General features: G+C 41.9%; 1 protein-coding gene across 14 annotated transcripts in view; it reads left to right on the top strand.

Annotated features, from left to right (window-relative positions):
• Positions 1-4477, top strand: part of NPNT (nephronectin) — a 71324-nt gene extending 66847 nt beyond the window's left edge. For all 14 annotated transcript variants that reach the window (XM_077300696.1, XM_077300693.1, XM_077300694.1 and 11 more), the window contains one exon: positions 1142-4477. In XM_077300696.1, coding sequence (XP_077156811.1) covers positions 1142-1237 — 96 coding nt within the window. In that variant the 3' untranslated portion in view covers positions 1238-4477. The remainder of the gene's footprint in view (positions 1-1141) is intronic.
• The last annotated feature ends 17515 nt before the right edge of the window (positions 4478-21992 follow it).

The following is a 21992-nucleotide window of genomic DNA, read 5'->3' as shown; positions in this document are numbered from 1 at the left end:
GTATTTCCTCAGATGTGTGTGTGTGAGGGCTTCAGCTTCCTCAGCAGGCTGTGGGATAATGGCCCATCTAGGAAGTTCGAAAGCGGTGGCACAAAGAAAGAGTGCCTACTTTTTAGGAGCCTGGGGAGTTCAGTGGAACTCCAAAAGATAAAAGAAAAACAGATATGTTTTAAGATAAACACCATAATAAAACTTCTCAGTCTAAACATAATCTGAACATCTGTAACTAAGACCTTGAAGCTGTAAACTAATTGATTTGTATGAAAAACCCGATTCCTCATTCCCACTACCTTATTCCTCTTTGTAAATGAAATCTTTCATTTGCGGGACAGTGAGCTTTATTTTATATCTGAGAAACCACACTACCAAGCTAGCTCAGTTGATGAGGGAACAACATTTATTTTTGGAGGGAAGATTGACTCTGAGAGGGGAAGTGTGTAGAGGTAACCATCACGCCATTAATCCATTGCCCAAGAGCCACGGGTAATAACAGTTTTAAAAAGGGGGGCACTGACTTTGATTGCCCGGGTTAGCCCAATCTCATCAGATGGTGAATGCTCAGGAAGGTCAGCCCCAGTAAGTACCTCAGTAGGAGACCACCAGGGAAGTCCCGGGTTGCTATGCAGGGGAAGGTAATGGCAAACAATGGCAAACTGGATGTCTCTTGCCTTGAAAACACAATGGGGTTGCCATAAATCAGTAATGACTGGATGGCAAAAAATAAAACAGAGAGGACTGTACAAGGGCACTTAAAAACTAATCTGAAAGAGTAGTTCTCATAAATAGCTGCATTTCGTATCAGCTGCTGCAGTTTCTTAATCCCTGGGCATATGGCTACGCTGTGCATATTGCTACGATTACTTTAAACACAAAGAAAATAATAAACTATGGGAAGGAAAGCTGATGTGGAACTGTCAAGTCTTTATTTAAAACAATCAGTGCATGTGCCGTCCTAGGCTGTGCCAAGAGAGATGGTTTTATAAATTGAATAAAGCAAATCACTCCAAATCCAGGGATACGGATCACCCGGGATTTGTGCTGGGAATCTTCAGAAGCAATACTGCAGTTTTGGTTTTAAGTTCTGGGAACGTTGTTTGTTCACGGTTACCACTTCCCTTCTTTCAACGCCTTCTTTCTGCAGGTCATTTTTAAAGGTGAGAAAGGAAAAGGAAGAAGCGGTGAGATCGGATTGGACGATGTGAGTTTGCGGAGAGGCCGTTGCTCCCAAGACCACTAGCTGTACAGACAGACTGGCAAAGGACGTGCTTGTATTTTCCCACACCTCCTCGGTGGGAGGGGGGCAGTGGGCCAATGACTACTTCACTCATTTGTGTTTTGTGTGGTCTGTTGAAGCTCCATCTGAATCATGCAGTTTGGTTTTTGTTTTTTGAGAAGGCAAAGTAGTGTTTGGGTATCTCCATTAACAGTTTTCCTGTTGCCATTGTACACGTGAAATGGACATCCATGTTCTTCATGAAGAAGAAGGCGTCATCACAAAGAGTCTTTGGCCCAATCGGCACTTGCATTTGTGTGTTTTCTGTTTTGTTGACTATACAGTAGAACTGGGTCCCCTCTGCCAACAGACACTAACTCAGACAGACTTCAGCTTTGATTGTTCTACTGCCATTCACTTTTAAAGAAGGGTGTGCTTATATATATATATATATAAATATAAATATATAAAATAACATTTATTCCTTATTATCAAGAGGCAGTTATGATAAGCACTGCATCCCTTAATATTGGTAGTGCTGTGTTCTGTATAAATGTGTATGATTTGTGTATTTATACTTGTTGTGTATTTACAGAATCTAGGTGCAAAATAAATGGCAGCTGTGCATGCCCAGCCTAGACTAGAACCTACAAACACTGAGAGCGGTGGAGGGATTTGTCTCATCACACCCTCTTGTCACTTCACTAACAGCTAATGGCTCCCCACCCCCACCCCCATGTCACAAAACCCACCAGATTATTGTATATGCTTGCCAAGTGACTGATCAACGAAGACAAAATCTTTAGGTACACGTGAATGCAATGGCAAGCTAGGTGCTTGGTTTATTCAAACCTAGTGGTCTTTTGTCTGACAGGGAAAAATCACTCCTAATGGGAAGCAAATCCTGGACTAACAAGGTGCTTTTTCGATTTTAATAGTCGCATGGCAAGGAGAGCTCTGTGCCTTCCCAGCAAATGCTAAAGGCAAATGGATTGTTTTGAGTCAAGAACAGACCACTTTGAAGAAGAAGAGTTGGTTCTTATATGCCGCTTTTCTCTACCCGAAGAAGGCTCAAAGCGGCTTACAGTCGCCTTCCCATTCCTCTCCCCACAACAGACACCCTGTGAGGGAGGTGAGGCTGAGAGAGCCCTGATATCACTGCTCGGTCAGAACAGTTTTATCAGTGCCATGGCGAGCCCAAGGTCACCCAGCTGGCTGCATGTAGGGGAGTGCAGAATCGAACCTGGCATGCCAGATTAGAAGTCCACACTCCTAACCACTACACCAAATTTGAATACAGGCTGCAGTAGGCAGACATTGGGCTGTTGTTTGGAGCCTTCTATGTCATTGTGTTGCTCCAACCACCTTGTTTTTGCTTTGGTCTGCTTTGACAACATCTTTCCACAGGTGATCGGAGCTGCATGGACTGCTGTTGCTTCAGGAAGTAGTCATACAACCATGCAACTCCCCTCACTCTGCTTCTCAGTGGCAATTAATAATTTCATGATCTGGATAGTATTTATCAGCTTCATCACATTGTGTTGTTATTCTCCAAGGTATCAAGGGTGCACTCCGGAGAGTTTTACATTCTATCTTGAGGCTCTCAGTTCCTTTTTCTAATGTGGCTTTCCTCTTCAGCAAATCCAGTGGTTGTAATAGAAGTGTCAGAAATAACTATAGGTGCCCCCTGAGTTCTTCCTCTTACGCACATGTAGCTTTGATTGATTTCAAACCAATTAATGATAAATTGTACAATTCATTGGAGGCATGCTGAATTTCTCTGGTTCAGGCACTATTTTAAAGGGAGAAAATATATTGACTTTCATTTTAATAACTTTTTAGACCAAATTCCACCTTTATACTTTAAGGGTTTTTTTTTAGATATAGCTGCAGTGCCAATGAAAGACAATGGACACTATCCTGCAAAAATCAGTCATGACTCCTTTCTCCTGAAGGCAAATGAACAGGACCTAGTTGCACCGAGCTGAAGTCCACTTGATTCCACTAAGAATTCGTTGTGATTGATAGTTGCAGAATTGTGCTCGAATATTCTACCCACTTCCTTTTTGTTTTGTATTTAAGTATTTGTTTTGTATGTGAGTGCCATTAGCTCAGTGTATTGTCTGCAAAATGTATCTGATTGAAATCCAAGAACACAATACACCTCAGTCTTCTGGCTGATACCATGATATCAACCACAAATTCAGGTTCCATTAGATTCTCATAAATGCTTACCACCTGCCTTGGACTCTGGGACTATTGACTCTTCCCCCTCGTACACTGCATCATCAGCATCTAATTTTGAAACAATCCCACGTTACAAAAGCAGTTTACTTCACTGATAGGGTTTCTCCCTGAAGGGAACATACCAGATTATAAGGATGTCTTGCAGTTGACTGAGCATGAACTTTGTTTTATTAGAATAGACAGTTCTTGTAATGTATTAAATTTGCTGTTTTGCAGTTGTGGTGCATTTTATAAAATGTAGAAACTACATTTTAATCTGAAATAAGGGACTGTTCCTTGAACTAAGGAACATCAGACAACCCTGTTCACCAAGCCTTGACCATTGGTTTGAGTTGAGGGAAGGATGACATTGGAAAGTCCATATTGGTTACAGGAAGCTATGTGTTTTCCAGATGGTGGAAAGTCATCTTCATGGACTTAATAATATACTGGCAGTATTAAAATGTGCATCATTTCTTGAGCCCAAGAGGGCAAATGATCTTGCCATCAGAAGTTCATGTTCTGTATTGTAGTCTTAGGACCAAACTAGGTGTGACAAGTGAGATACGTGAGTACGCTCTCTCTCAATTTTTTACAATCTTTTAGATGTGGCAGCTCTGGAGACTGAAAAAAATGGTGCAGGGAAATTCTTCCCTTGCTGAATGCACAGTATAAACCCCTTACCCTCCCCACAGCAAAGCTGCAGTGAGTGGGGGTGGGGGGGATGGTACAGCTGATTCTTGCAAAATATCCTCTTTTGTTGTGCCAACAAGACTATATTGCACTAAGTTCAAATGGAACACATTATCAAACGTACTGTAGGACATCTTACTGGCTAATAATTTAATGTGCTTTTAAAAAACTGTTAACCTCCCTCTCCAAACTGACTCAGAATAAAACACATCTTTGTAAATATATGGACAGATTGTCAATTGGTTTTTTGTTTTGCTTGTAAAAGTAACAGTGAACACAGTTCGGTTAACAAATACATGGTTATTAAGATTGCAGCTGTTAAATAAAGTGAATTTTAGAAATATTCCTAAAGGTGCCATAATCTTATTCCATTTTTAACAGAGGTAGGACTTAAACAAGAAAAGGGTTAAGTAACCACCACTGGAAAGTCAGCTGTTCCCCCAGTTTCTTTGATGTACATCATTAACTCTGTGGCTGGATTCCTTGAGAGACTAAACCAAACACAGAGGCCAAAAGGCCATGTTTGCTGCATCTAGAGTGTGTGAAAACAAAGCAAGCATGGACACAAAACTCATTACACTAGTGACTTGTGACACAGTTTAAGATGCTTTCAATAGCTATACGCAGAAAGAGCCCTCAGCGTCTTATTATATCCATTTAGAGCTTTCATCTTACAAAGGGGGAAATTATATAGTAGTTCTTCCCTGATATACGATGTTAATTGTCATGGGTTGACAATTCTTCCTCCCCTGGTAGGTTGGAGTTTGGAGATGGTAATCCAAAGCAATGGATGGGGTAGTCATCAATATTACACCACATGGATGTGACTTCTTTCTTCTTCACCAGACCTAAAACAAAAAGCTTTTCAATTTAGTTAATTTTCATATTCAGCGGTCAGTCATTAAGCATGCTTCAGTCTGGGGTAGAGACACCCAGCCCCATGCAGTTGTAAACAGGTGCCATGTCTCAAAGGCACTTGGAGTCCTGGGTTAGAAGTATTATGTGCATCCTTCTTTGGCAAGCATGAGACGTTTCATTTACCCATTGGAGGAGAGTGCTGTGGAGGTCTGTGGTGCTGTCATGCTGTTGCTTTATTTTAAAATTAAAACCCCAAATATCTAGGCAGACCGCAGAGGCACTCTTATGAAGCGGCTTGGGGCCAGGGTGGGGAAGCAACGGAGCTCTCATGGACTCTTGCCTGGGAATGGCCTTGGCATTTTACATGTGCCTGATAGTCCATTTCTGAAAAATAAATAAATAGAGAGATGGGTCATAAATACAGAAACTATGATGAACGTTGTTTTTTTTACAAACCCTTTTTGATATAACTATCATGTTCTGTCTATCATGTTCTCCTTAGCCATCTTTTTTCTAAACTGAAGAGCTACAGACTCTTTGGCCCCTCCTCAAAAGAAAGACGCTCCAACCTCTTAATCGTCTTGGTTGCTCTGTTTTATGTGTTTGTTTTGCCTCTTATGTTTGTTTGCCTCTTTGCTGCTTTGGGGGCCCTGAGTTCGGTTGAAAGACAGCATTAAAATCTTTTAACTCATTAATGTAATAGCAATGGTAGCAGTCAGATAGGATAAGCAAAGGACCTTGTTTTATTGAGACTGTGCTGCTATGATCCATGGATTTCTCCTGTCTAGTGAAGCAGGTATGCTTTAAGGCTAGATTCACTCTCAGAAATATCCTTTTGAATTACAACTATCCTTATGCATTGCTTTGTGTACAAAATGATACATCTGCAGATCTTTCTCTGGCAATGAAGTGAGTGGAGGAAGCTGCACATGTTAGACTCTTCACATGTCTCCTGAACACATGGAGGGCTCCAGTCCAGATTTGGGTAGCAGCCTAAAATAAATTGCGATCATTTGCTCTAAATACTTAACCAGTGTTCCTCCCAAACATATTAGGCATATGTTATTACAGTGGGTAATATTATAGGTATGTTAATACTAAGTATATCTCTCTTGTTTTTTTGGGGGGAGGGGTGTACAGATTGGGAATTGTGGGCACGTCAATCTCATTTCTTATAATTAAAATATTTTACTACAAAGTAGGCAATATTTATAAAAAGCATCATTTACATTGACGGTTCTGTCTAAATAATATACAATTAACATATTTTAATATATCATTCAAGCCTTAATCTGAAACCAAGTCATAAAAGAAATACTTGTGTACCTTGATTTTCATACTAACTATAGAAGCAAATCATATCAAATATAGTAATAAATTAATGTGTTTGAAAGGCAGAGGGATGTTTTGCCACTCACCTGGTTTTGACCATAAACATACATGTGACCTTAATACAAGGTACTGTTTCTCTGGAAAAATGTAGTGAGTTAACACAAAACTTTCCAATGTACATTAAATCATCTTTCCCCCTCCTTATAACTTTACCCTTTTGACTTGTAGAAATGCAACGTTCTCCTTTTAATTGCTCTACTTAATTTTGACTGCAAAATGTCAAAATGTGCTTGATTTCAGGTTTATGTTAACCTCACAGGATAGCCATTTCCACCTCCTTGCAAGTTTATTCCTTGGTTTATTGCAAAAGCCCAACTAAAGCACAATGGAATAGTTTACGATGGATGATTTAAACTGATCCTGCATTGAGCAGGGGGTGTGACTAGTTGGCCTGTATAGCCCCCTCCAATTCTGTATGATTCTGTTCTATGATTTTCACATATAAGCCCTCCAGGACCTCTTAGCCAAACTCACATAACTTTTAGTAATATCCAGATACTTTTAATGCTAGAGAGAACTTGCTGAGTGGCTCTTGCTGCTCACAATTTTCTAGTATTGGATTGGACCACCCATCTTTAGATACTGGATCCCCTGATATAAAATAGGAAGGGGGTGGAGAGCCACAGAGGTATCAGAAAAAAAGATAACCATCAGAACCTACATATCCCGAAGGCAGATGTGGCTGACAAGTGAATACACAAAGAGCTAAATGTGAATTTTAAAAGCTTTTGTGACCTGAGCTATGTCATTATTTCCTGTGATTGTGACTGTTCCTTGCCATTGTTTCCCATCTGTGTCCTTGTCCTTGGCAAGTTATCAGTGGAATCTGTCTTCCTTTTTCTCCTCTCTTTACAAATTGCTCTTTCAGATGGCTTGTGTCATCAGCTGTTATCTAGTGCATGAAGGCATGTAGCATCCAACCCTGGCACAAAGGAACACATTCCTAGTTTGGGAGTCCATCATATGAAGTATGTCACATCAGCTAGAGATGTTGACACAAGGATTCTGAGCATGAGACATCTTAGTCATACAACAATGCAGCTGGTCATTTCAAGATTTATTTGGGAGCTGATATGTTAACTACATGGCCATGCAGGCATTTTACATGGGGTTGATAACCCATTGAAGAAGAAAAATCTAGTGAGAGTCTGACTATCACAGGATATGTGGAACATATTCATGATCCTGGTCCCCTCCCTCTCTGACACGCACACATACACATACTCCTATCCCCTCCCCTCTTGCCTCTTCCACATACCCCTCCTTCCTGCTCCCCCCTCAATCCCTCCCTCCCCACCACACCTTTCCTCCCCCCTACCTCTCCTTCCTGGTCCCTCCCTCTCAGACACACACACACACACTCCTTACCTGTCGTAGCAGGAGTTCTATAGCCCTCCACCAGGACTGGGCCTCGGAGTTCTGCTAGCGGCAGCCACACATCTCCCCGCTTCCCAGGCTGGCCTCGCTTTGCAAAATTTTCTTGCTGCTGGAATATGCAGTGCCCGGAATACAAGAAAAGAACCAAGAAACTCCTGCAAGGGCTAGATATGGAAATCTCTGATAGGAGATGCCAGTCTCTACCTCTCTTCTGCTAAAATGTCCTTTCCCTGTGTGCACTCCCAGAATAGTATTCTTAAGTTCTATCCATCTTTTTCTTGGAAGCTTTAGATCTCTCCCCATTCCTCTAGCCATGTAGCTAACAGATTAACCCTGCTCACAAATTACAGTGAACATACATATATCTGCCGGTGCATGCACTCATGCATGTCTTTGTAAGAAAGAGCCAACATGCATTTATGTTAGAAAAGTTACCAGGAACCAGTACCTGGATAAATGTGGTTTCTAACACATGATTGAAATGTACATGCAGATGAGAATTACTTGATGCCCATATGAAGAAAAACCAAGTGTACAGCGTACATGGATTGTGCATGCATTCATTGTAACCTGTGAGCAGGCCTACTGTCTCTATCCATCCATTATGCTGATTAATACAACTCTGAACCTTAATCTGTGGGTGTGACTAATAGTGTGTACTCACTCTGCCCAGATTTACCTGCAGGCATTGAGCATTTCCCAGCTCCTTGACATGGAGATGTCACATCTTGGCTACCTGTGCCCAATCAATGCCACTACTGTTCTTGCCTTGTCCTCCCACTGGACCAGCAGTGAAATACAATTGATAAAACATGGCTCGAGATGTCAGTGGGCAGACATGGGATGCTTAATACAGCTGTCCTTAATTTTTATTCATGTGTGTGGCCGTGTCAGTCTGAAGCAGCAGGACAAAGTTTGAGTCCAGAGGCATCTTTAAGACCAAGAAAGTTTCATTCAAGGGAGAAGCTTCAGTGTGCACGCATGAGTCTTCATTTGCTACGTTATATTTTCCAGGTGCCCTTTGGAACTTTCTCAATGCATTATGTACATTAACCTGGAAGCAGAAAAAATAGCTTCCTATCCTTGTTCTGGAGTGGGTCACATTTTACATAAAATAACCGACGCATTGACTTATGGGCACTTATGGGCCCCGTTGAGGAGGAAGCATCAGGGCTCCTCCGCCTGATATTGTCCTTGTTTATAATGAACAATTTTGATTGGTTCAGCTGTAGTGCTGATTACAAATTTCTTCAGGGGACGCCATTAAGAAGAAGAAGAAGAAGAGTTGGTTCTTATATGCCACTTTTCCCTACCCGAAGGAGGCTCAAAGCGGCTTACAGTCGCCTTCCCATTCCTCTCCCCACAACAGACACCCTGTGGGGTGGGTGAGGACTGAGAGAGCCCTGATATCACTGCCTGGTCAGAACAGTTTTATCAGTGCCGTGGCGAGCCCAAGGTCACCCAGCTGGCTGCATGTGGGGGAGCGCAGAATCGAACCCGGCATGCCAGATTAGAAGTCCGCACTCCTAACCACGACACCAAACTGGCTCCGCACTCCTAACCACTACACCAAAAATTTCATATTAAAACATTATATATCTCTATGAGTTGTTCAGAAGTTGCCCATATACCTGCACAGTTAGAAGGGTAGGTGGGTGGGGGAGTCTGGCTGTCAGTTAAGAGGCGAATGGCAACATGAAATGTGAGTTAGCATGCAATTTGTGTGAGGGAAGAAATGCTTTTTGTGACTGCAGTAGCTAATTCTCAGTTTAGATTTCAATCAATAGCTGTCAGGCCGACTGAATTCATTCGGGGAGGGGATGGACCATAACAGACTTGATGGTGTTGTGTTTTTCCATAAGAAGAGTAATGAACTTTATTCCAAGGGAAATGCTTATATCACATAGAGAAATCTTCAGGGTGGTTTTTGATGTAGCAGTTGTGATTATTTCCTGTTGTTACCAAGCCATCTAGGCAGAAATTCTCCTTAGTAAAGCTTTTATTCCTAAAAGAAACAAGGAGGTTTTAAATCTTCCCTTATAATGGTGTCAAAGAAGGCATTTTCATTCTGTGACTGGATCAGATTTAATACGTGTGTATGTTAAACCCTTTAAATTAAAAAAAGAGAAAATCCCTTTAATCATCCGTGGGCTGATAATGTGCCCCTACCGGCAATGAATTAAGGAAAAACCATCTTCAATGTGCAGAACACTCAACTGCCAAAGTACTTGGATTGCTGAAGCAATTAGATGCTTGACAGACATGTCATTGATGAAAGAGGTGATCAGGAATGCCTCTGTGCACAGTACAGGATCTGTAATTAAAGCAATGCCATGAGACAGGGTGCATCCAGACGGGGCTCTGGCCTTCCTTCTCACATACTTGCCATGTTGCTCAGTGGCTGAGGTAGGGCAGGGTGCACAAGATCTTATCTGTGACAAATGTGATCATGCTCTGTGGTGTGGGTGCAGCTATTTACCGCATAGAAAGTTGAAAGTGACCTCCAGGGTCATCTAGTCCAACCCCCTGCAGAATGCAGGAGATTCACAACTACCTGTCTACCCACAGCGATCCCAATTCCATTCAGTGACCCCCAATTCCCTTCTGCCCGTCCACTTACAATCTGCCTAAGTTCAGAGAATTAGCATTTCTGTATGTTGGCTATCTAACCTCTGCTTAAAAATTTTCAAAGAGGAAGGACCCACCAACTCCAGAGGAGGCCTGTTCACTGAAGAACTGCTCTGACTGTCAGAATGTTTAGCCAAAAATTCTTTTGAATTAATTTCAGCCCATGGGTTCTTTTCAAACCGTTTGATGAATGTTTATAACTCACCAAATGTTCCTCATTATGTATTGGCAAACCACTGGGGATAGCAGATAGAGTTCAGCTGAAGGGATCAGAGTTCAGATCCTGATTTGGCTTTCCAGGTGACATGGGTGTATTCATTTCCCTTCAGCCTAACCTATCTCATACACTTGTCAGGATAAAGTGGAGGAGAGGATGTCATAATGTCCACACAGGCACAGATGGCTTTAAAAGGAGATTAGATAGAGATTAATGGTTTCTCAGTGGGTGTGAGCTATGGTGACAAAAGGCCACCTCCACATTCAGAGGAAGTAAAACTCTGAATCCCAGTGAGACAACCGGAGAAAACCTTGGCCCCTATGACCAGTTGTTGGCTCTCTAGAGAGACTGATTGGCCAGTGTGTGAGACAGGGTGTTGGACTAGGTAGACCACTGGTCTGATCCAGCAGGGCTCTTCTTATGAGAAGAGAGCTATGTATGCCACCCAAAAGCCTTAGAAAATTTAAATTATTATGATAGATATTTCAAGGCCTTTGAAGGATGCACCATCTGTGTATTCTGCACACAGGCATACATCTCACCATGTATGTTCCTTTCAGGGACAGCCAGCCCCACCCATTAGCAGGGCAAGAGAGCAAGTTTTTTTCTGACTGCAGGTGTTCAGATGAGGTGTTTCATGCCTTCCTCACAGGAAGGAGTGACAGCAATTCACTCCGATAGGAAATAATAAAGGGGTTACTTAGGGACACAATTGTGGTAGGAGCAAGACCTCAGAAACAAGTCTGCTCTTCAGTGCAAAGTTCCCTTTCAGATTTCCACACCAAAAAGTTAGCAAACAAGTTTTTCATGCCTTTATTTACACCTGTCCTGGGTACCATAGTTTTTATAATGGAAGTTTATTGTGTTTTTAACAGTCATTAGCACCTTCATCAACCTTATGAGCTAGGAAAAGCAGTTTTATTAAGCAATTAAAGGAGCACTGCTGACCATTCCTGCAATTAAAAGGGAACTGCTGACCATTTATCTGTTGTTCCAGTGTCTCCTGTGCCAAAGCAAAAGTTCATCATCTAACTTAAGGAAATCACAACTATTTCAGTAGTGTTTTCCAATCCGTTTTAATGTGCAAGCTTTTATTAACACTTTATTGTAGGGATGTCACTTCTTTTATCCACGTTCATATTCACGACGAGCATTTCCCTCCATTCACTTATATTAGAGTTATTTCAGGCACTTGTTTTGGTATTATTTGCTTCGGCGGTTTCAGTGGAAATTGTTTCCAACTGGAATGACTTTGTTTTCCATCCTCAATAGAAGAAATTTTCAAGGGGTTCACTCTGCTCTTATCCAAGGGATCATCCATGGCAAATTTCAGAGAGCTAGAAGAAGAAGAGTTGGTTCTTATATGCCTCTTTTCTCTACCCGAAGGAGGCTCAAAGTGGCTTCCTCTCCCCACAACAGACACCCTGTGAGGTGGGTGAGGCTGAGAGACCCCTGATATTCCTGCCCGGTCAGAACAGTTTTATCAGTGCTGTGGCGAGCCCAAGGTCACCCAGCTGGCTGCATGTGGGGGAGTGCAGAATCGAACCCGGCATGCCAGATTACAAATCCGCACTCCTAACCACTACACCAAATTGGCTAGGAGAACAGGTCCCTATTTCATATGCCACGAAACTAAAAAAACACCAAGAAGGCTACCTATCCAGTTTGTAGAAATATGGCATTCCTATGACCAACAGGGTTCTGATAGTAGAGCGCTGCAGAGGGCACTAAATGGACAAAGCATCCTGATTCCAGGCGGTTATCAATGCAGAACAGGAAGCGGTTTGATTTGGAACTCCAAGCCATGGAAGGGAAAGAATTATAGTACAGCAAAATGTGCAAAAGCAGCAGAAATAAGAAGCCTCAGGGCCATGTGCACGTGAATCCTAACACAACACGGGGCACCACCAGCAGTACAGCTTCAAATGCCAAATGTCTCAAAGAAAAACATGATACAATCACCTTGGATAGCATCATCATGCAGGTTTCTTTGCGGCAAGAAATTATGGCGTCAACCATTACCTAATCATGAATCCATGGCAGAATTGACACTGGAAGTCAGGTCTTCAGCTTATTTCCATTATTTCCCGCAACAGCCCTCCAGTTTTCAACACTCTCCCTTTCATTGTCTGAAAAAGTAAAGGGGCAAAAATGAAACAATTGTGTTTTTTCCCCTCTGTTGCCTCCCTCTTGCCAAAAGGTGCAGTAATACCCAAATTCCACAGGCCAGACTCATTATTCTAGAGTAGGAGGGAAAAAAATAGAGAAAGCATCCTTACGCTACAAACTGAATACAGAATGAATAGCGTTTCCATTTTCCTGAGGGCACCCTCACAAAATTTCAGTCCTCAAGATATTTCCATTACCCTACTGCCAAACTGTACAAGTTCATATTGTAGGTTTACCAATTCTGAGTTGGAAAATACCTGGAGATTTGGAGAGAGGGGGGTAGAGCCTGGAGAAGGCAGATTTTGAGGACGGTGGGACCTCAGCAGGGTATAATACTATAGCAGGGGTTGTCAAACTGCGGCCCTCCAGATGTCCATGGACTACAATTCCCATGAGCCCCTGCCAGCATTCGCTGGCAGGGGCTCATTGTCATTGTAGTCCATGGACATCTGGAGGGCCACGGTTTGACAACCCCTGTACTATAGACTCCACCCTCCAAAGCAGCCCTTTTCTCCAGGGGAACTGATCTTGGTGGTCTGGAATCAATTGTAATAGCAGGAGATCACCAGGTGCAGACTGGAGGTTGGCAGCCCTAGACTTCAAAGAAGGCTACTATTCTTGTGTGTGGTTAGAGAGAAGGAAAAATAAAGGCGCTCCACTCCTTAGCAGCTACAGTCAAAAGATAAGAGCACAGCCTTTACAGGCAGGCTGTTCAAAGCTGTGTATTTGAGATCTTGATGCTATAGCATTGTTTCTTTTTAATGATTGAGATGATGATAAAGAAAAACATGTCTTGAGAGGCCATAAAAGGATTAATTAAAGCTTTTCTAGCCAAGGGTGTGGATGGAACAATTAAGTGCTGATCCTAGCAGCCTTTCCAATTAGCAGGCTCCTTAAAAGGAACGCGCATCTCACTTGGCAGATTTTTCTCGATTTGTCTTTTAAGAACCACACGCTGCTTTGCCCTCAGGGCCTGTAGAACTCCCTGGCAAAAGTGATCAACGGTGCTTAAGCAGCTCTTGCAGTAAACAAGCACGAAGGGTTTCACACAAACAACTGAAACGCTAGGATTTTCTACTCCTGCCACTACCGTTTCGCACTTCTCACGAAGGATGCCAAGTTACCTTTTAAAAACGAATCCCCAGGACCTTTTAGAATAAAGAAGCATTCTGCCAAACTCACTCCTGGTATCATGAGGCCATTCCTCTCACCTTAGTACTTGCCTTCCCCTCCAAGAAGATTAAAAAGGTAAAGGTAAAGGTATCCCCTGTGCAAGCACCGAGTCATGTCTGACTCTTGGGGTGACGCCCTCTAGCGTTTTCATGGCAGACTCAATACGGGGTGGTTTGCCAGTGCCTTCCCCAGTCATTACCAAGAAGATTAGCCAGCTGTCAAATAGATTTCCGGCATCTTTTCTATAGGGCTTGCCTTTGCCTACATTGGGCTACTGAAAGCAGAGATGAGTTGTGATTGGCCCCAGGCCACCTGGCTGTTTCTTGTCTTGTGCCATCTTTTGCCGTTCATCTGCCGTGAGAAGGTTTTCATGAGTACCTCTGAAATTTTTCAGTCCTGTTCCCCCTATTTCCATGAAATCCACTTCCTCTGCACCATTCTTCAACCCATCTTTGCCCCCACATCATCTCTGGGTCAATGCTTCCTTCACAAATGAATGCAGCACATTTCACAGGGGAGGACAGATTGCCATTGATCGGCCACAGGGAAACTGGCTGGTGTGGAGCTGAAATAGAAGGTGAGGAACTGTGGCTTAGTGGGTTAACAGGATCAGGTAATGAGGCCTCCAAACCCTGAAGAGATGTTGCTGATCACGGTATTATTGACCTTCATAGACTGCAAGGCAGCTTTCTGTATTCATTTGATTCCTTAAAGAAGAATAAGAAGAGTTGGTTCTTATATGCTGCTTTTCTCTATCCGAAGGAGTCTCAAAGCAGCTTTCCTCTCCCCACAACACACACCCTGTGAGGGAGGTGAGGCTGAGAGAGCCCTGATATCACTGCTCAGTCAGAACAGCTATATCAGTGTTATGATGAACCCAAGGTCACCCAACTGGCTGCACGTGGGGGAGCATGGAATCAAACCTGACTCTCCACTTTAGAAGTCCACACTCCTAACCATTACACCAAGAAGTTTGGACTGCTTAACCATTAAATGAATGTCAATGATTAGTTAATTTGGTTGCAATTGTTGGTTATTGATGTACATGTTCTACAGACTGTTTTATGTAAGGTTCTTTGTTATAATGTAAACCACCCTGAGCCTCCGGGGAGGGTGGTATAGAAGTATGATAAATAAATAAATAAATAAATAAATAAATAAATAAATAAATAAATAAATAAATAAATAATTGGCAGCTGAATAGGGTTCTGTTGTTTACACAGACGGAAGTGGTAGAAGGTAACCTTACTGTTGCTGACTTTCAGAAACATGTATAGGAATCAGGGTGAGTGCTACCATTAGTGCTGGAAAAAACCAATGAAGTGGCATTTGACATCAGAGTTCATCGTCCTAGATTGGAACATAATATCTGAACACCCAGCTTCTTGTTCCCTTTAGCCATTATGCCTGTCATAAGACAGGGGTGTGCCAGGATGTCCAGTTCCACTGGGTTTCTCTTTTCTAACCACTGGTTCTTGTATATATACATGGAGACATTTCAGCCTAGTTTTCCCTTGATGAATAACTTCACCATGAACATAGGTTTACATGTCTTTAAAAAAGCAAACTCAGAGGACTCTGCACAGAGCCAAGGAGCTACCCTTGCAACTGCCCCATGTCTAATGGGCTAGATCCAGATGGTAGTTTCTGTATGTTTCAAAGTGATAGGCAAACAAAAGTAATTCAGGGTTATGTTTTATTGTACAGCTGGCCCTTCAAAGTTCAAATTTACCGTAACAGGACAAAAAATTTCCTTTTCTGTTGCTTGCTCTAGAGAATAGGCAAAGCATCCTATGCAGACCCTAGCTCACACCAGAGTTAACTTGTTGCTTGTGACTGGGGTACAGCGCTTCTTTGTATTTTAACCAATAACCCAAAATGGATTCCTCCTGTAATACTGATAAACATTCTGGGATGGCATCTCTTGATGAGCTCTGACTGTTATCTAAACCCTTAGTCATTTGGGATTTGAAATCTGCAGGGGAAAAGGAAATTATTCACTTCCAGAGCCTCCCCTACCAGAATGTCATCCAAATAGTTTGTTTATTCACTTTTACTGTTCCTACCTCCAATTTCCTTTGCACATCCAGTTTTTCCCTGCACAGTTGTTGTGGGGTCCTTAGGAGTCTAATCTTGTACACCTTTGCCACCCAATCTACAGCTCTAGAGAAATGCCTGCCATTTGTTATATCTTGCATTCCTTAGAATATCTTGTTATTCATCTCAGATTGTACAGTTACAGAGCATGGGTAGTCCAGGGGGAAATGACCTCAGCAACTCATTCCTGAAAGCTTAAACTGGCAGGGAAAATATAAATGAAAAATATGGACGGTAGATGGCCTTTTCTGTCTTTATTTGAGATAATGGGACACAATTTACTCTTCTTACTAAATCTGGACTCTTCATTACTTCCTTGTGCTATGCTGGAAATGGAACCAAGACAACATTTATTACAAGCTGTGAATGTAAGATTCCTGCTGTCCAGGCAATTGTTTTAATTCCTGGTTTTAATTGTATCATCTTGTGCTGGTCTATGACCGTAATAAAACTAACTGAACTGAACTGATTGGCCTAGGACAGTCCAGAAATTTCTCCTACCTATTCTGGGGACAGAGAAAGATAGGCTGAAGCTGAGTCACATGTTTAAATGTCCACATAGAAGACACTACGAGTACATTAGACTAGACATGCTCCCTAGAATTCCACTTGGGCAAATTAATTCTCGGGTGGCTGATTCATACTGGAACCATGGCACAAAGAGAGAAGGGTCATAAGTCTTCCCCCTGCAACACACCTGACCCAAAATACTCTCAGGGAGCTGATGCTTTGCTCAGCTAAGCATTTTACATGTATTAATGGCTACATATAAATTTCCCCAGTGGCTCAAATAGTGGCTCCTGGGGCTATTTCAGGCTGCGGAAAGTACCACTTCTCTCTGCATACTGTGGTTTCAGCCCAAATCAGGCTCTCCTTTGAGAGTCTGTTTGGTGTCGTGGTTAAGAGTGGCGGCTTGTAATCTGGAGAGCTAGGATTGGTTCCTCACTCCTCCACATGCAGCCAGTTAAGAGACATTGGGCCAGTCACAGTCCTGTTACAGCAGTTCTGTCAGAGCACTCTCAGCCCCACCTACCTGACAGGGTGTCTGTTGTGGGGTCAGGAAGGAAAGGCAATTGTAAGCTGCTTTGAGACTCCTTAGGGTTGTAAAAAGTGAGGTATAAAGATCAACTCTTCTCCTTCTGCCACTTGGTAATTCAGTTCTCAGCATGGAATTCAAAGAATATTTGTTGACAGTCCTTGTGTCCACCACATGAACTTTAATGTGTGGACTGGCTCCCTTTAACACTAACTAGGATAATATGCTTAAAGTGATTAGGACTCCTTTGTAGACCATACAAAGTTATGATGGGGTGTAAATGAGTAAACTATGAAGTATCCTGTTTTGCCTCCAAGGAGTTCATGACAATATATAAGTATCTTCTCACTTCTCACAACTACCCCAATTCAGTTGAGCTGACAGAGACTGCCTGGTCACATTCACCCAGTAAACATGAAACATGAAACCTTTAGCTTCCTAATCCAACACCCCAACCACTATAGCACACTACTTCTCTAAGGTATGCAATGCCCTAGCCTTTAATGCCCCTACAGAAGTCAAACTTTTGAAGTGTTAAAAATAAGCCTTTTAGAGAATTTATGTACCTTTGATTAGTACTCAGGACTTTCATACAAAAATTGGGTAGCAACATTTCATGTGATTTCTTGAGTTATTTGATGAACCATTTTCCATGGCAAAAAATCAAGTTTTAACATACACAGCATAGCTTTTTAAAAAATATCCAAAAACATTTTGCCTCTTACTATCTGGGTAAGGCATGTTTTCCCCGCAGGAAGCTCTGAATGAACTTTAGTTGAAACCTATTTATTAGACTCTCCTTCTCAGGCACCTTCAAAGCAAAAGCTAAATAAATTAATCATCTCCAGAATGTGGAAGCCCAAAGATCAGGGGTAATTTTCCTTTACCAAAAGAGCTTTTAGTGTTTTTCTCCACTGGCTCTCAATATTGCCTGGCCATTCATAAAGAGCTCTCCTTTCCATCTTAGTTCTGGCACACAGAAAGAGAGTATTGTTCTTGGTTAGTCAGTGCATAAGTGATCTCTATTCAATTTCTCTTTCAGAAAACCATAATCTAATTAATGTTCTGAGAAAGAAGAAGGCTGGAAAAGGAAATTCTGGGGTAGCTGCCAGCATGAATATCACTTTTGTTTGGGTCTAAGACTTGTGGGAGACTAAAGAGAAATTAACTGGATGGATCCTTATCATACTCACATAACACTGCCAATCAGCTATTACTCAACTGGTTCAACCAGTAATGAGCATCTTCAAAATATGGAAAGCTGTTAGGCTTCCAGACCTTCCCATCAAAGGTTGTTGGACATTGGTTTTGCCTACTAGATTTGCCTAGTCTTCCCCCCCCCCCCACTGAATTTGTAGGGTGGTGGGATAAAAAAGCAAATGAACCAGAATTCCAGTGGCCACTGAAAAAGCAACACAATTTATTCCAACATGGGCTTTCAAGAGTTGCAGTTGACTTTATCAAATCCACAGAATGTAGACTCAAGGGAGATATCATTCCGTACTCTGTTACAAACAACAGAAAGGTGGGAGTGGGGAGATTTACAAAGAGAGGCTAGTTAGAATTAAATCCATTCAGAAAGGATAAGGACCACTCCCAAGTGGGCAGAGGTGGATAAACAAAGAATCAGAACTAATCAGGGAAAGTGCAGTGTGAGATACAATCCACTTATAGTGAGATGGAAAAGATTTAAAAGCAATAGTACTAGGTGGGACCAAATTCTTAGTGGGGCAGCAGAGATGGTTGATATTTAAATGGATTCAGCCATTAATAAGAACCCAGGGCCATTCTGCACCGGGATCCATGTAGCAAATTGTTTGCTGAACGAAAAATCACCATTTTAAATAGTGGAATTCGTCATTATGCATACCTGCCTTTGTAGTGGAATCCAGTTGCGTTTCTATCGTTTCCCATAGGCTTCCGGTCTCGGCAAAAATCGCTAGAAAGGAAGCGCTATTGCTGAGCTGTGTCCCGCCCCTGGCCGTCAAGCAGCCAATGGGCGGCCGTTAGCATGCTCCCAAACAGCCCCTTTCCCTTTAAGGAAGGTTTAAAAAAAAGAAAAAACACCAGTTGCAACGAATCTGCGTTGATTCGTTGCAACGGAGAGACCCATCCAGCTAGCAGGTGGTGTTTGAGCTGTCGTTTCATCGTTGCCACGCTCCCCCCGAGTGAAAAAAAATCCCCCCCCTTACGGGCGCGATTTTCGGCCGAAAACAGTGTGAAAAATAAAGTGAAAATAAACCAGCAAACGGGCCTTTATGATGCTTGTGCTTGGTGACTTTAAACAGAGGGACTGCAGCTGGGGAAGCCTCACTGGGTAAACGAAGGCTTGCCGGTGCGTTGATCTCCGCTCGCTCGGAGAAAAAAAAATGGCGATCACTTCGCCGGAAGATCAGAGGAGAGAGCCAGGGGGAGGGACTTCGCAGAAACCGCAACAATGGTAACGCACAGAACTTTATCGCTAGTGTTGCAGATTGGTTGCAGGAGTGTAGCGCTTTCCGGAGGGTGAATCTCAGAGTAAAGTCAAATAACTGAGTGGCCAGAAAAACATTCAGGGACTGGCTGACCTTACTTTGTGAATTCATCTCAGTAGGCTGCCTTCTGTGCAGTTAATTATTCTAGCATGGGTATGCTTCGCACTCCTGCCCTTCAAAGGCGTGCCATGAAGATACACTTCACTTTCTCTCTGCTTAGGTGATTCAAACAGAATGACCATGCCCATTCATGAAACCTCCATCTCAAAAAAGTCCAGAGGCAATAAAAGCAAGAACTTTATTTCTCTAGAATAGGAAATAATAGTTTTAGTATTAACGTGGATTATATATATTGGTAAATGAGCATAAACTGGAGAAATAATGTCATTTTACGATCTACAGTTTCATAAACAGAATTCTAGAACCAGAAACTCTCAATCTATTGTTTTAGGGTACATTTATCCATTTCTCCACATGGTTGTTGCTGATCATTCTCAGGAGGCTATTGGAGTACATTCTGGTTGTAGTTGTATGGGTGACTTTAAGTTGGTGAGGCCTAAGGGAGAGGAAGTGTGTGGCCCACCATGTTTAAACTTGCCCCTTACGCTTTGTGGCTGTGGGTGTCCAGCCGAACTGGGTGAATTGAATGGGTCAGGGAGGTAATAAATGCTTCTTGGTAGGAAGTTGCTGTTCACCTGTCCTAAAAAGGGCATCTCTGGATCACACTTACTTTGCTGGGTGATAAGGTATCAGCCATTTTGTATTTATGTTCCTATATTATTATTAGGGTAGTATTCTCAGTAATAATAAGCACACTGCAAAAATAATTAAAATGGAAATTAACATCCAATATTCTTAAATTCTATCTTCAACATGAAATAACTGTGATAATCTCAAGCACCATCTGAAAGCATAGAATGTTTGTAGTGAGTGATAATAACAACAAAAAGAGCTTCTTCAGATACGTTCAAAGTAAGGGGAAGAGGGAAGAACCAGTAGGCATGATTCTCGTTGAATATTGTGAAAAGTTAACCAATTATAGAGAAGGCAGAATTGTTAAACTCTCATCCTTCTTCTAAAAGGGGAACTATGTGCAACTTCACATGAAAGGCAAGGGAGCATTATTGCAGCTCAAGATCAAGGAGATGGTCAGAAAATATCTAAATAAGTTTAAATCTTCAGAGCCAAATGAGTAGCATCCCAGAGTACTAAAAAAAACTTGCTGACGTATTTCTATCATCGCTGAGAAATTCTGGAGGATGGATGAAGAGCTACAAGACTGAAGATGGGCCATTGTTACCCAATCCTTCAAAAAAGGGGAGGAGAGGAAGGATAATCTGTGGAACCCCAGGTTGGCCAGGTTGAAAGTAATGCAGTGATTATGCTAACAGAAGCCAGCATGGATCGGTCAAGAATAAATTCTTCCAAACTCATATTACTTCTTTTTTGGGATGAGGCAACCTTAACAGGAATGCTGAGGACATTATATAGCCTGCTGAAAGAAATTCACTGGACACTGTTCATCATGGAATTTTGTTTAATCAAATTTTGTTTAATTTTGTTTAATCAATATTGCCAATATTTTTATCAATTAGTTGGATGAACAGATGGAGGGAATCTGGATTAAATTTTCCAATGACTCAAAAGTTGGGAAGAACTTGCACCTTAAGAACTAAGAAAATGAAATTCAGCAAACATCAATGCAACATTCTGCATTTAGGAGAAAAGACAAAATACATAGACAAAGGATAGTCAACACCTGGTATAAATACAGGTATACATAACTATATTGAGGGCCATAGGATTTGTAAAGACCCACCCTGTCCTTTGATTCTATGAAATATTTCAACTCTGTCCTTTCCAAGGCACCCACCTGTTCTGTCTATACTAAACAATATCTCAGGCACCCAAACAATGTCATACCTGGCAGTTTAGAGTATCAGTCTATGACACAGACACAAAGGATAACAATAGACTTTATAGCATTATCCCAAAATTGTGACATAAAGTGAAGTCCTGCCAATCTACCTCCCTGGCATGAAGACCAAACAAGCAAAACTAAAGCATCATATCCATTTTAGTCTTCCAGGAACCAGACAGAGAGTTTGGACAAGGAACTGGGCTGTCATATCTACTTAATGAGTTAAATTTTAAAACTTCATAGGAAAGACCTGAAACCTGGAAATAATTACTATTATCTGGTGTTGACTATACAATTTGACTCTTGGCCAGAATTCTTTCAAGGCACGTGGAGAAACAATACAATGGGCTTAAAGTACCCTTTCCCCTCTGGCATAAAGTTTGGCTTCAACTGGAGGGAGACTTTGAAAGGGATTAGAAGTGATACGCATTAAGAAGCTTTAAGAAAAAATAACTCCTGAATTATGCTGACCTGTTGGTCAGATCTAGTCCAAGGAATCTGGGCGAGAAAAGCAAATC

This window comes from Paroedura picta, chromosome 10 (genome assembly GCF_049243985.1).
Source record: "Paroedura picta isolate Pp20150507F chromosome 10, Ppicta_v3.0, whole genome shotgun sequence".
Lineage (NCBI taxonomy): Eukaryota > Metazoa > Chordata > Lepidosauria > Squamata > Gekkonidae > Paroedura > Paroedura picta.
The sequence above is the reverse complement of the archived record's forward strand: the minus strand, read 5'-3'. Positions and strand labels throughout refer to the sequence as shown.